Here is a 13,915-nt window from a genome sequence, read left to right as displayed (position 1 = left end):
CACCATACCAAATACCGTCCCAAAAATATAAATATAGTAAATTATTAATACTGTGACAAATACAGTGCCAAAAATATTAATATAGTAAATTGATTAATGTCATATCAAATACAGTGCCAAAATTATAAATATATTAATATATTAAAACAGTCGCAAATACGGCGCCAAAAATATAAATATATTAATATATTATTACTCGTCCAAATACGGTGCAAAAAATATAAATATAATAATTTACACAGTTCACACCAAGCAAGCTCTAAACCCTCTTTAATCCTTCTGCTAAACCCTTGTTATCTCTTTAATCTCCAAATTATTATAGAGTTAATAAAACAAGGAATGGGTGACCCCTTGTAAAACCAAGTGCCATTATTATCCAACATCTCTCTCTTTCTATCCTTACACTTCTTCTTCTTCTTCTTCTTCTTCTTCTTCTTCTTCTTCTTCTTCTCTCCACTGTAAAACCCTAACCCTAATCTCTCTTCTTCTTCACCATCAACCTTTACCATGGACGCTGCTCCTCGAGCTCCTGACCCCGGCCCCAACTCTCTTGCTCACCAACCCTAATCCCCAACCCTCACTGAAGCTTCCTCACCGTTGGCATTGTCTCCTTCCATTTTTTGGATCTCGCTATCCGCTTCTCTCTTTTTCGAAGCCTCAAATCCCTCTCCATTTGGCGAGCAAGCAAGAGAGAAGGCACCTGAGCTTCATTTGGTTTTGGTTTCCATGATCAATTATGGTTGGGCTATGGAGATTGCTTGATTTCTAGGCAACACTGAAGGATTTGATCTTTGCTTGCATCTTCGAGTGGCCTTTTCTGGTTGACCGCCCTTTTAGGATCCAAATCCTTCTCATTAGTCACTGAGGTCATTCCCCGCCAAGTTTTGTTTTGGTTTGTCTGATTGCTCATATCATTATCTGTTAATTTCTTCATAGAATTCTACAATATAAATTGGTTCAAGAGAAGTGGGAGAAATTGCACGTTCTCTACAAGGTAATCCCTAACAAATGATGTTGTTTGATGGTATTTGATCTCCTTAGTGATTTTTATGAGTTTCTAATTTTTTTAATTGGTTGTGTTTGTTTGAATCAACATGATCAGATTGTATTCGCCATAGATTGGAGCTTGAGACCCAATAAAATTGTTATTGCTTCGCATGATTGGAACTCCTGAGTGGGGGCTTGGATAATGGACTTGTTTTTTGTTTGGTTTTGATCTTTATGCTTATTTCAATTATGTTTATATGTTTATTGGAAAGTTTTGGTTTTTTTAAGTTATGAATGTTGTAGTTATTTTGTTTTTGGTATATAGTTTGCTCACAGAGGATGTATACAGAGATGGTGTGAAGAGAAAGGGAACACTATTTGTGACATATGTTTGCAGGTGAGAACTCAAAACAAGAAAATGGGAATTATTATTATTATTATTATTATTATTATTATTATTTATATGTATTTATTTATTTATTTATTTACAGGAATTTGAGTCAGGGTATAGTGCACCACCCAAAAAAGGCTCTGGCAGATGTGCCAGTAACCATTAGGTAAACTTTTTCTTTTATTGGTTTCTGTGGTTTTAAATTAGTGATGATTTCTTTTTTCATTAGCTTGATTTGCTTTGGCGGCTTCATTTGTGTGTAGAAATTCCTTATAAATAAAAGGGAACACATGATAGTAAATACTCACTCAAGTTAAGCAATTTGGCCTTAAGATGTTGTAGGAACATGTGCCAAGTGTCATTTAAATTACCAAATCTGATACTTATAATCATTACTATTTTGTAGTTTTGGCTTTATTTCTTCCTTGGTTTTTTATTTTTATTTTTATTTTTACAAATAGACTGATACATAAAGTTAAGAAACTATTGTAATCCCAATAGACTTGGAGAACACACTAAAGCTCAAATATATATATATATATATATACATTGTGAAAATGGCTTCTGCTCAAAGTTGAAATGTCAAATCTTAATTAAAAGATCAGAATCTAGGATGAATCTAAGTTGGACCTTGCCTCGTGATGCCTAATTTGACTGCATAGAGTATATTCATTTGTTATGGAGGTATATTTTTGAAACAAAGGAGAGATTATCTGAGGATGAGCTTAGGTGGAAGAATTAATATAGTGTTGAGTTATGAGAGTAGATCTAGGGATGATGGTGTTCAAGGAGTCATCAACATACTATTTGAAGAATAGTTAAGCTTATCTGGATTGTATAGTTTAGAAACTGTAAAATTCAAATGATAATAACAGTAGATAAGTTGCAAATGATGAGGTTATGCCTGTCATTACTTGCTTAGTATTCTTAAATGACAAATGTTTGTAGAATTTAATTAATTATCTCAAATAAAGACTCTATTTTAGGTTTGTGGCTTTTCAATAAGATTGCACACCTTTTGTAGAAAATTGAGATTATCAGAAATGTGTCTGTAGTGAACTGACATCTGCTGAGGAATCTATGGGTGGAAGTAAGCAAAGAATAACAATTTGTGGTTCACATAACAACTATGTGAATGACTTTTTTATTGAAATTTTATAATTTTTCAATACAATTATTTCCAGAATATTCCTTACTCCCATGGATGGCTAACCTGAGGGCCTATTTTCATGGTATCTTTAGTTGGTGCTTTTGTACAATATATATGAGGAGGCTGATTGTAGAATCAGGGTAGTAAGTTGTTTTTCACAAATTATTCTTCAAATATTGAATATTATTTGTCAGTTATGTACTTCAAATGCTATATGAACAGTTGCTGGGTTAAATTTGACTTTGAATGATGTTCCATCAGTGATTCTTATGACATAAATTTTGGTATACCTTAATTCAATTGTTTGGTATTTTCATTTATGTTCTTTTTTTGGCCTTTTGTTGAGACATTTATTATATGGGCATTTACTCTCTCTCTCTCTCTCTCTCTCTTTTAAATTATTGTTATTACATTTAAAGTTCTAGTTTTCTCATCTTTGATCCATCTTGTGTAATATATTTTTTTGGTTTATGCTACCCAAATATTTATTTCATCACAAACTAAAATTTGATTCTCTTGTTTCTTAGTTGGAGTTTGCTACCTCTTTCTTTGCTTTTGTCCTTGTATTGATGAATTAGTTTTTTGTTGACTTTTTTTATCTTCCATCAGCCCCCAAAAATAAAATCCTTTATCAGCGTTGTTGTTGCAACTCCTCTTGAGAATATTGAAGAACCATTAAAAGGTTTTGCCTGGGAATTTGATAAGGTATGCTTTTATCTCCGTTCGCTCTTACTTTGGTTTAATGTGCTCTGAGTTATCTAATAACTGTGTTTTGGCCTTATGCAGGGTGATTTTCATCATTAGTTTGAACTTTTTAATCATCTTGACTCTTTCTTTGAGAAATACATAAAGTCAAGGAAAGATTTGCAACTTGAGGACAACTTTATAAAAGCAGATTCCACTTTTCCTAGGGAGGTTGTTCTTTCAAATTCTCTGAGTTACAAGGATTATTTTAGAGAATTGTGCAAACAAACATTTCCATAGTTCTTATGAGGTGGATACTTACTAAGCATTTAGTCTACTCTTCCATATTGCATAACTATCACATTTCTTTATTGCCATGATCATTTGTCACCAAGTTTTCTTATTCTTCTCTAAAATTCTTGTGTAGATGTAGAGGGAGGATAGGATTACTCAGATTAGTTAACTTCTTCATTGCTAGATAGTATTGTTAATTTTCTTATTTTAGAACATTTTTACTTTTGTTTTAAATGATTCACTGCTTAACGTCTCATTGGGTTGAAAGGAAAGATCTGGCTTTCTTTTATGTATATTTTATTTTTATTCTTTTTTTTTGTGTGTTTGTTTGTTTCGGTTATATATTTAAATGACTTTGTGGAATTGAAAATAAGCTTAGATAAGTAAGTAAGTCACTACAAAATAAATAGTGTGAAAAAATGCATTAGAAAATAAAATCATCGTACTGATTAATAAATACAAATTTGTTGAATTTATGTATACATTCTCTAATTTACTCATTCATACCATAAAATAGTTGTACTGAAACACTCCTAAACAAATTTTAAAAATTAGGTTATAATATTATATATATATATATATATATATATATAACCATAGGAAAGCATCCATGAAATGCAATACAGGGATTTAAAACTTTTACATAAAATTCATTAGATTTCTAGTGTTGTGTGCTGGCCTAATGCTTGTGTGATTTGGTGATGAAATTTATTTTTTATTTAAAAATATTAACAAAGTTTTTGTTCTCCCTCCAAAAGAGGCTGGTTATGGCCAGTCGGTGATGCATGTAGTTATGTTTTCAGGCTCAACATTAAAAAGAGCTCATGGAGCTGAGAGGGAGAGAGAATTGTCTGTGACTCAATATGACCATTTTCAATGGTTAGCTTTTGATTACTTCTACTGGTGGAGTTTGTTTCCACCAACAAAATTTTGTGATTGTTATTTCTATGCTAAAATAATGCTACAATTTCTAATGAATTTCTTTAATGTTTTCTTACTTGAAGTGTCATAATGAAGTTTAAGCAAAGTTGTTTTCCCACACACTCCATCTATTGAACATTATCCAGTTGTGTTATATCTTCATTTAATTACTTGATGCTTTTGAAATTTCAAGGTTCTTTCTGAAGCAGCCTGTTCTCTGAAGTCATTCCTGCCATACATCACTGAGCACTTCGCAAACTTTTCAGAAATCTCCGGTTAGTACTTAATTCTTGTTTACAATGTGATGATGATCTTTCATAAACCCATCACTTTCTTGTTAAATTTGTCAAACATGAATAGTTCTATTTGTGTTTACTGACTATTGAATTTGTGTTCACAATATTTTTCTAATGTTAAATAAAAATATTAAAAAAATCCATGACTGTAGGCACAAAAATGTTAACTAGGCAGTGGATGTATAATCGAAATCTACCAGGAAGACAAGAATTGACCAATGAGTTCATTATTGGGGTTGATGAATTTATTCATTTTGCAATTAATCAAGATGACTCATATAAAAACGGGGAAAATATTAGGTGTCCCTGTTTCAAGTGCAAAAATAGGTAATTCCTTCATCCAAATGATGTCATTTTGCATTTGTATCGCTGGGGGTTTAGAGAGTGCTATTGGAATTGGACCTTTCATGGTGAAGAATTATTCCCAATTAGTGAAGAGCCTAAGGAGATTGATGTTTAGTCTTCAGATCATATAGCACAGGAGGGTGAGTAGATGACTTGGGATCAAAGGATGATATATGATTGTCTTCGTTCTCATGTTCCACCAATAGATGAATCTCATTGTTATGACAAAGTTGGTCCAAGTGTGCAACCACCATTAGATGAGCTAGTTTCTGATTTACAGAATGATGAAATAAGACAATTGTCTAACAGATTTTTTTGATGTATTAAAAGCTGTCAATCAACCCTTATATGTGGGCTTTGAGAATCACTCTCAGCTGTATTTTGTTGCTAGGATGTTATCTATCAAATCTGATGATAATATGTCTGAGGCTACTTTCAATACCATGGTTACCGCTATTAAGGAGGTTCTTCCGTCAGATAACACAATGCCAAGTGATTACTACCATCATAGAAAATCTATGAATGAATTGGGTTTACCTGTGGTTAAAATTGATGCTTGCAAAAATGGTTGCATGTTGTACTGGAAGCATGATGCCATGGAAGCTTTTTGCAAATTCTGTAATGAGCCAAGGTATAAACAATTAAAGAGTCAATGTGGGGTACTTGATAATCACTCGCGTAAAAAAATTGCACAGGCAATACTAAGATACTTGCCACTAACTCCAAGATTACAAAGGCTATATGCTTCTAATGCGACAGCAACACATATGACTTGACATGCTACACACAAAAGAAATGATGGGGTAATATGTCATCCATCCGATGCTGAGGCATAGAAACATTTTGATAAAACTTATCCTGATTTTTCTAGAGAACCTCGCAACATTCGATTGGGCCTCTGTGTGGATGGCTTTGCACCACATGGACAATTTGGGAAGACTTATTCATGTTGGCCAGTAATTGTGACTCCTTACAACCTTCCACCGGGCATGTGCATGAAAAGCCCTTATATGTTTTTATCACTAATTTGTCCTGGGCCTAAAAATCCAAAGAAGAACATAGATGTTTTTTTACAACCTTTGATTGAAGAGTTGAATAGTTTGTGGATTGTTGGTGCCATGACTTATGATGTTTCAAAAGATGAATATTTTTGTATGAGGGCTGCACTTTTGTGGACAATTAGTGACTTTTCAACTTATGGAATGTTATCGGAATGGAGTACTGCTGGGGTATTAGGATGTCCAATATGTATGGAGAATTCCAATGCTTTTTACCTACAACATGGTAGAAAAGTAAGTTATTTTGATTGTAATCAGATATTTTTACCTGGAAATCATTCTTACCGAAAAGATAAGAAGTCTTTCATCCGAGGTAGAGTGGAAAAGAGTGATCCATCTCCAATGTTGTCGGAGGAAGAAATTTTTCATCAAGTAATGTTTTTCCAAACGGCTATGGAGGACCCCATTAACACACCTACAGAGTATGGAAAAAGGCACAAGTGGATGAAAAGAAGTATTTTTTTGAAATCTACCATATTGGAAAACTAACTTGATCCGACATAATCTCGATGTGATGTACATAGAGAAAACTGTGTTTGAAAATGTTTTCTATACTGTGATGAATGTGAAAGGGAAGAGTAAAGATAATGCTAAGGCCAGGAAAGATGTTGGAATTCTTTGCGACCATAAGGAGATAGGAATTCCTTCAAATAGTACAAGTCAGACTATTCCAAAAGCATTATACACCTTAACCAAAGAGCAGAGGAAGGTTATTTGTGAATGGCTTCAGAACTTGAGGTTTCTAGATGGTTATGCTTCTAGTCTTGGAAAATGTGTTGATATGAATGCATTGAAGATAACCTGCATGAAGAGTCACGACTGCCACGTATTTATGCAAAGAATTATCCCGATTGCTTTTAGAGAAATGTTACCGTCGTTCATATGGAATCCATTAACAGAATTGAGTATATTATTTCAGACAATATGCTCTGCTATGCTTGACATTGATAAACTGATGGAGTTAGAGAAAAAGGTTGCGGTGATTTTATGCAACTTGGAGAAAATATTCCCTCCATCTTTCTTTGATTCTATGGAGCATCTCATTGTCCATTTGCCTTATGAGGCTAGAATTGGAGGTCCTGTTCAATATAGATGGATGTATCCCTTTGAGAGGTAACAAAAGTTACAATCTAACTTTATTGAATTTAAGATAATTTTGTTTAGTTTATGTAATGGTTTGTCATCCTTGTACTTGTAGGTTTCTTTATGATTTGAAAAAAACATTGAAGAGTAAGGCACATGTTGAGGGTTCAATTTGTAAAGCTTATATTGCATAAGAAATCAACATTTTTGTAGAACATTATTTTGAACCTCATGTATCATGTAGAAGGAGGAGACCTCTACGAAATGATGAGGGGGTTAATGATGGTGCCATTGAATCTTTTTCTATATTCAATTACATAGGTCGAAGTCAAGGTCGTCCAAAGATTAGATGGCTTTCTGAAAATGAGTTGCATGTAGCACATACTTATATATTACGAAATTGTCCAAAAGTGCAACCATATTACAAGTAATATTATCAATTAATAGAACAATCAATTTTACAATCTATATAATATCTAACTTCAATAGTGTTTTAAAATTTTCTTACTTAAATGCGCATTCATAGGATATTTGTCAACTACCTACAAGGGAACTCTATTGATGCCATCGATAAGGCAATTGATAAGCATTTTGAAAAGTGGTTTGAAAATTTTGTAAGTAATCATTTCAATATCTTGGAATTGTATTAAGAGAATGACAAAACATCTCATATTCAATTTTTGGGTTTAGGTGGCAAATGAAGTCAATCAAGTCATTGATCCTCTCTTGAAAAGCGTTGCTTGGGGTCCATCTATGAAAGTGGCAACATGGCTAGGATACTTCATCAATGGTTATAACTTTCATAGTGTCACCCATGGCAAAGAAAAAAGCCACCATGAATAGTGGCATATGTGTACAAGGGTCCAATATTGAGGAGACATGCACTGATTTCTATGGTATATTGCAGGATATAGTCCAATTAGAGTACCATGGTAATAGATGGAACCGTGTTGTCCTCTTCGAGTGTACATGGTTTGATCTGATAAATGGCACCAAGGTTCATCCTCTATATAAATTTGTCGATGTTAATCGGAAAAAAATGTATCAAAAGTATGATCCATTTGTATTGGCACAACAAGCCATTCAAGTGAACTATATTGAGTATCCAAGCATGAAAAAGGATAAGGTTGATTGGTTAGTATTGTGCAAGACAAAAGCTAGGAGAATGGTTGAGGCAAGTTGGCTAGGCGAAGATAGCACCGCATATCAAATGGAGGAAATTACATCAAATCCGGTTATCAGTATTATACAAGAGATTCCTTCTTTGGTTGATCCACAAGGCATAAAACAATTTGTTGACTTATCTGAACTGTTGCAAGATATTTCAGAAATTGAAACTGAGGAAGATGAAGAAGATGAACAGGCAGACAGTGAATATGAAGAAACTGATGATGATGATGATGATGATGATGATGATTTGGGAGAACATGACTTTTAATTAATTACTAAATATCTTGAGTTTTATCTCTTTTTGACAAAAACTCTCTGTATTTCTATGTTGTTTCTAGTTTTTTATGGATCTGTGTGGTGATAGATATATGTCTCATTTATGATCATGTTTTTCTTTTACCTTTCCAATTAAGTTATTCTCATTCTAATTTTTTTTCTTATCATTTATATTCACCCAAGTCTTTTGTTGTTTGGACAGATTGTTTAGTTGAAGTGGGATGACTCATTATCCAGACTATAGCTCTGTATCAGGTTTGGTTAGGCTTTTTTTTAAAGCATTTATCTTTTTGGTCAAACTTATTTTTTCATTGTAATAATGTTGGTTGAATTATTTGTATAATATATTTATATCATGAAGCATCCTTTCTTTTCATGTTGCCTTTAATTTGAGTGAAATTTGTTTCCATGTTTTACAACTTATAGGTCGGGGTCGATCGACATTGAGACATGGTGGTCAATCTGTATCAGGCCGGGGTCGATCAACCTCAAGTATTCGTCAGAAGTCTGTTAGCTCCAAATTAGTCTCCAATACCTCACTAGAATTGGGAATGGCTTCATGTATACATCCAAATATTCAGGCACCAGAAGTGAGCCCATCAACTACACAATCTCCTTCAACTTCACAGCCTCCACTAACTCTACATGCCGAGGCATCTACCCATGCCTCTAAGGACCAACATGAGGCAACAGAGGATCAACCTAATGAATCTAATAGCACTGGACCCCCGTGGTTTATTACTCCTGATAGTGTAGTTATGTGAGTAAATTTTATTATCTAAAAATTTGATAATTTTATATATAATTCCTCAAGAAAAATTCCTAAGTTTTATAATTAAAATGTTTATTATTTTCACTTTTTTCCAAAGATTACGAAGTTAAAAGAGCAATACATGATTTGGTCCAAGGCCACTACAAAGAAGCATGGACTAGATGGAGAAAGTGCCTAGAGATGTGCGATAGAGAATGTTCACAACTTTTAGGGTAAATATTATTTAATTAAATATATTGCTTTACTATTAAAAATATATTAATGTAGTTAATCTTTCTTTCTTTAGGGTATTTACACATGGGAGTCGCAGACATGAGTCTATGATATTATGTCATTTCAATCATGAGCGAGTGAATGGTTGAAAAAACATCTGTACATTACACGTACACTTTACAAGGCTCCTCTTGAGTGGATGAACCCTTCAGTTTGGGAAAGTTTGCAGAAACATTGGGGGTCGAAAGAGTTCAAGAAAATAAGTGAGCAAAACAAAAAGAACAGGGCAGTAAATGGAGCTTCTTCGTTTATTATCTATCGTGGTGGATCTGTCAGCACCGCTGTGCACAACCTCAGACTTGTAATGCCCATATTCTATTTAATAATAATAATTATTATTTATGATTTATTTAATTCTTTAAATTTTTTATTATGCTATTATTTCAGATTGAAGAATTGGGTAGGGAACTGACACCAAAAGAATGTTTCATCCCCACTCACGGGAAGAAGGATGGCACTCTCGAGGGTGAGCGTGCTACACAAATTGTTGTAAGTATACTATAATTGCCTTAAGAAGTCAATTTATTTGAATCAATTTGTGAAATTAGTGTCTTTCTAGTAATAGTTTCATCAATTTATTTCCAAGTAATAGTTTCAATGAATAAATTTATTTACTTTGTTATATGTGTGTATATATATATTCCTTTATAGGTTACTTTAGATATTTATATATTATTTTTTATTATTTAGATTTAATTTTTGATGGATGTAGGAAACAATTTGATAAAGTTATTGCAGATAAGCGTGATCAAGGAGAAGATGAGAATTCTATCAACCAAAATGAATTTTGGGACCGCATTGCTGATTGGAAATCGTAATAGAGTGTTGGGAAAGGCTAATATAATTAGGCAAATGTCTTCAATCAATTACAAGCCACGTTCAGGGCCTTCTCATTCAAGTGGGCAATTATATGACCAAAATTAATGAGTTGCAGGCATAGCTATAAGGGCTTGGTATGTTCACTAACTACCAATTCATTCCATTTTTTATAAGTATGTTTATTTATATATTAAGTTTTTGATGAATGCCATGCAGTCTATGATGCTGAATGATAGAATTCAGAGATTGATTCTGAGTGATTTAGGTGAGACAAATGGCAATGACAATGTGAAAGTTGTTGAGAGATGAATCAGGTGCTATGATATGTCCGCCACTAGTAAGTGTTAACCTCAACCTTACTGATTTGACTGTCTTTTGAATGATGCTTACCCTATTGATAATCAATTTGAGGCAGCCTCTTTTTTTCTTACTATAGACATTTGAGAAACATAGGTACATACAAATTTGAAGAATGTATGCTTATTATCTCATTCTTCTGATTTTTACTTTGGTACCGAATGAATTAGAAATTAAATAAGCTTTTCAAAATATTTTGGTTGTATCTATACACATGCATATATGTTTGAGTGGTAATGGATGGAGCTTCAAGCTTGGGATTGAATCTCCACCAACTTATCTGTCTCTTCCTTTGAAAGATGATGCAATCCTTCATGGAATCAACTATCGAATTAGGTGGAGCAGGCTTTTTCAGTTGAGCTTTATGATCTAACTTTTATTCAATTTTTTTAATACATGTTTATTTTTTGGTAGATATATCTTCATGTCTGAACCTGATCACATTATTGTTAAGCCAATACCAAACTTAGCCAAGGGGAAAATCACTGATATTGTTCCTACAGGGAATTCTCCAGTTATCATTGAAAAGGTAAATAGATTAATGCCTATGGTACCTAGCTGCTATATTTTCGGTATTCAATGCCTTTATACACCTTCATTTGTTTGTAGGCTTCTTTGACTAAGATTTCTCCTACATGGACGAACATATCTTTGGTAATGAAGAAGGATCCTGAAATAGATAAAGCATTTGGCTAGGTTCTCGAGATATAATTGTCATTTTCATTTGTTCTGCTTCATTAGGGAAAGCTTGTGTATATTCCTTTGTCTAGCCTACTGTTTTTCATGTCAGTAAGATTTTGATTTTTTTTTAATTTTCTTTATTTCCTTCATGTGATAGTGATAAGTGCTTGTGTATTAGTAATACGAAGTATTCTTTTCTTACGATGAGCATTACTCTTCTTAGATTTTATCGCTAATGCATGTGTATTTGTGTTCTTTTGTGCATGTAGGGTTGTGGAGACAAATATAGAAGAAAGAAGCCAAAGTAGATTGCGAGTACACTTAGTTGATGAAATCTTGGAGTGAATAAATTTGAAGACACAAGTTGTGCTCAAAGACATGTGAGTGTGTACCAACCTCTATAGTGTTCAAAGAAATATGCAAATTGGAGAGGCACAAAGGCAGTCACACTCATGTGTTCCGACTTGTGCAAAGCTAGCAAGATTGTCGTCAAATGTGCTTTTATTTGAAGATGCAACGCAATCTACAACGTAGACATGTGCTCGTTTATGTTCCCTCGATGAAAAGAGTGGATTCGGGAGTATTTTGGCGGGGTACCATAGCAGGTTATTGTAGCAAATTGCTGTAGTAATTTACTGTAGTAGTTACTATTCATAGACCGTAGAAAATTGATTTCTTGGACATTCACACCGGCGTGTGGAAATTCCACAAGCCCATATGGATGCTCGATTCCAGCCCTATTTAAGTCGTGATTTCAGCCCGATTTCAGAATCCCTTTTTTTCCATCTTTTGGCTATCTTTTCTCCACCTTTGGAGGCGCTCACTGCTAGGGTTTGGAGAGGTTTTGGCTAGGTATTGGAGGGGTTTATGGCCTTCAACATCGCGTTTCCTTCGAAGAGAGTTATTGGGGGAGCTTTCGTCGAAGGAAACGCCAAGGGGACCTTTGGAGAAGATGCGGCCACTCCACAAGACCATTTCGACACGAACACCAAGTGGGTTTTATTCATGGATTACATATTTTTACCTTTGATTTCATTATTAATTGTATTTTTCTCCATGGAGAGCTAAACCCTTAGTGGGTACTTGGACTTGTAAACCCAAGGATGATGTTGTTTCTTTGACCTTTTATTATGCTTATTTTAATTGATGTTTTAATTGAGTTCTAATCTTGAATGTTTATTGAGTTTATTTTACCCTTAGAGTGACACTAGGGTTGAGAATCCATTTTGTTAATCCTTGTGGATGAGTGACACACCATGAGGTTTAGACAATACTAGATTGGAGAGGGTTGAGAGGGTGAGTCGAGAGGTAGTGGAGCGTCCCCTTTTCCCTTCCAGCGTAATTTACTCTACCTCCACATTCCAAGAGTTCTTTGCAGTCACAATAGAGTGAAATGCTTAGAGACGAAACTCCGCTGGGGCTTAGTTGCACAAGCAACAAAGTGAAGCGTTGAAGTAATCCTTAGTATCTGGGGCTTAGTTGTGACTAGAGGTCTTTCACCTGGACCAAAGGGTTAGATATATTTTAGGGAATAGGGTTTATCGCTTGGAATCCCTAGAGCCTAAAGCGACCTAGCACAGTGTGAGGTTTCAAGACAGAGATTTCTCCACTGGGGCATAGTGTAGGGTTAGCCATGGTTGACTTTAAGTTTTGGGACCGTTTGTTTAATTATTTTCACTACTCATTAAGCATTAGTTAGGGAACATAACGATTGGTCTTGCACTTGAGACAATAGTCCTAGGGTGAGCAATGTCCGGGTGCCCCATTTATCGTCGATTGCCTTTTGCTATAATTTATTTGCGCCTCATTCTTCTTTTCTTATTTCTATTTGCATTGATTCTTATTCACATCATTATCGATTTATCTTCATTCTAGTTAAATAGCAATCTTTGTGTTTATAATCACTATTCTCTATGGATTCGACTACCCACTCACCGGAGTATTATTACTTTGACAAACCCGATCCACTTATGGTACATACGCAAAAGGGCGTTTGTCAGATAGGTTGAGCATGTCCTTTCTGATGTCAATATAGGCAATTCTCTTACTATTACTTTATAACTTGTGGGCATTTTTTGTCTCAAATTAATTGAATTGGGCTTTTTCTGCAAATTCAAGCAACAAATGATACTTCATACACAAATATCATATGAAACTTTTTCTTGATGATACTAATCATTAATGTTTGCCAAACAAGCATATATGCTTCAAATAAACTTGTTTTATATTTAAAGGCATTCGAATACAGAGCCTTAAGGAAGGACAAATAACAATGGACATTGACTTTCATTGGGGTGGAGATCCAAGAAAGTAATATATAAGAAGTTTTATCTGGTATATCTTAATGGCTATTCTTTC

The 13,915-nt window shown here is 34.1% G+C and overlaps 1 protein-coding gene across 1 annotated transcript; it reads left to right on the top strand.

The window, feature by feature from the left end:
- The first annotated feature begins 6,657 nt into the window (after positions 1-6,657).
- Positions 6,658-7,726, top strand: LOC120254262. Its single transcript, XM_039262394.1, has 2 exons — positions 6,658-7,239; positions 7,325-7,726. Exons 1-2 carry the CDS (start codon positions 6,686-6,688, stop codon positions 7,401-7,403), a joined length of 633 nt encoding a protein of 210 aa, XP_039118328.1. The 5' UTR covers positions 6,658-6,685; the 3' UTR covers positions 7,404-7,726.
- Positions 7,727-13,915: the final 6,189 nt, after the last annotated feature.

The sequence above is a fragment of the Dioscorea cayenensis genome, unplaced genomic scaffold (assembly GCF_009730915.1).
Source record: "Dioscorea cayenensis subsp. rotundata cultivar TDr96_F1 unplaced genomic scaffold, TDr96_F1_v2_PseudoChromosome.rev07_lg8_w22 25.fasta BLBR01000399.1, whole genome shotgun sequence".
Lineage (NCBI taxonomy): Eukaryota > Viridiplantae > Streptophyta > Magnoliopsida > Dioscoreales > Dioscoreaceae > Dioscorea > Dioscorea cayenensis.
Note: the sequence above shows the minus strand (reverse complement) of the source record. Positions and strands in the feature narration are given on the sequence as shown.

Bases quoted from the DNA above. Each gene is read 5' to 3' on its own strand.
- LOC120254262 (XM_039262394.1), top strand. From the start codon at position 6,686: ATGAATGTGAAAGGGAAGAGTAAAGATAATGCTAAGGCCAGGAAAGAT. The intron at 7,240-7,324 runs GTAACAAAAGTT...TTGTACTTGTAG, and splicing joins TGGATGTATCCCTTTGAGAG to GTTTCTTTATGATTTGAAAA.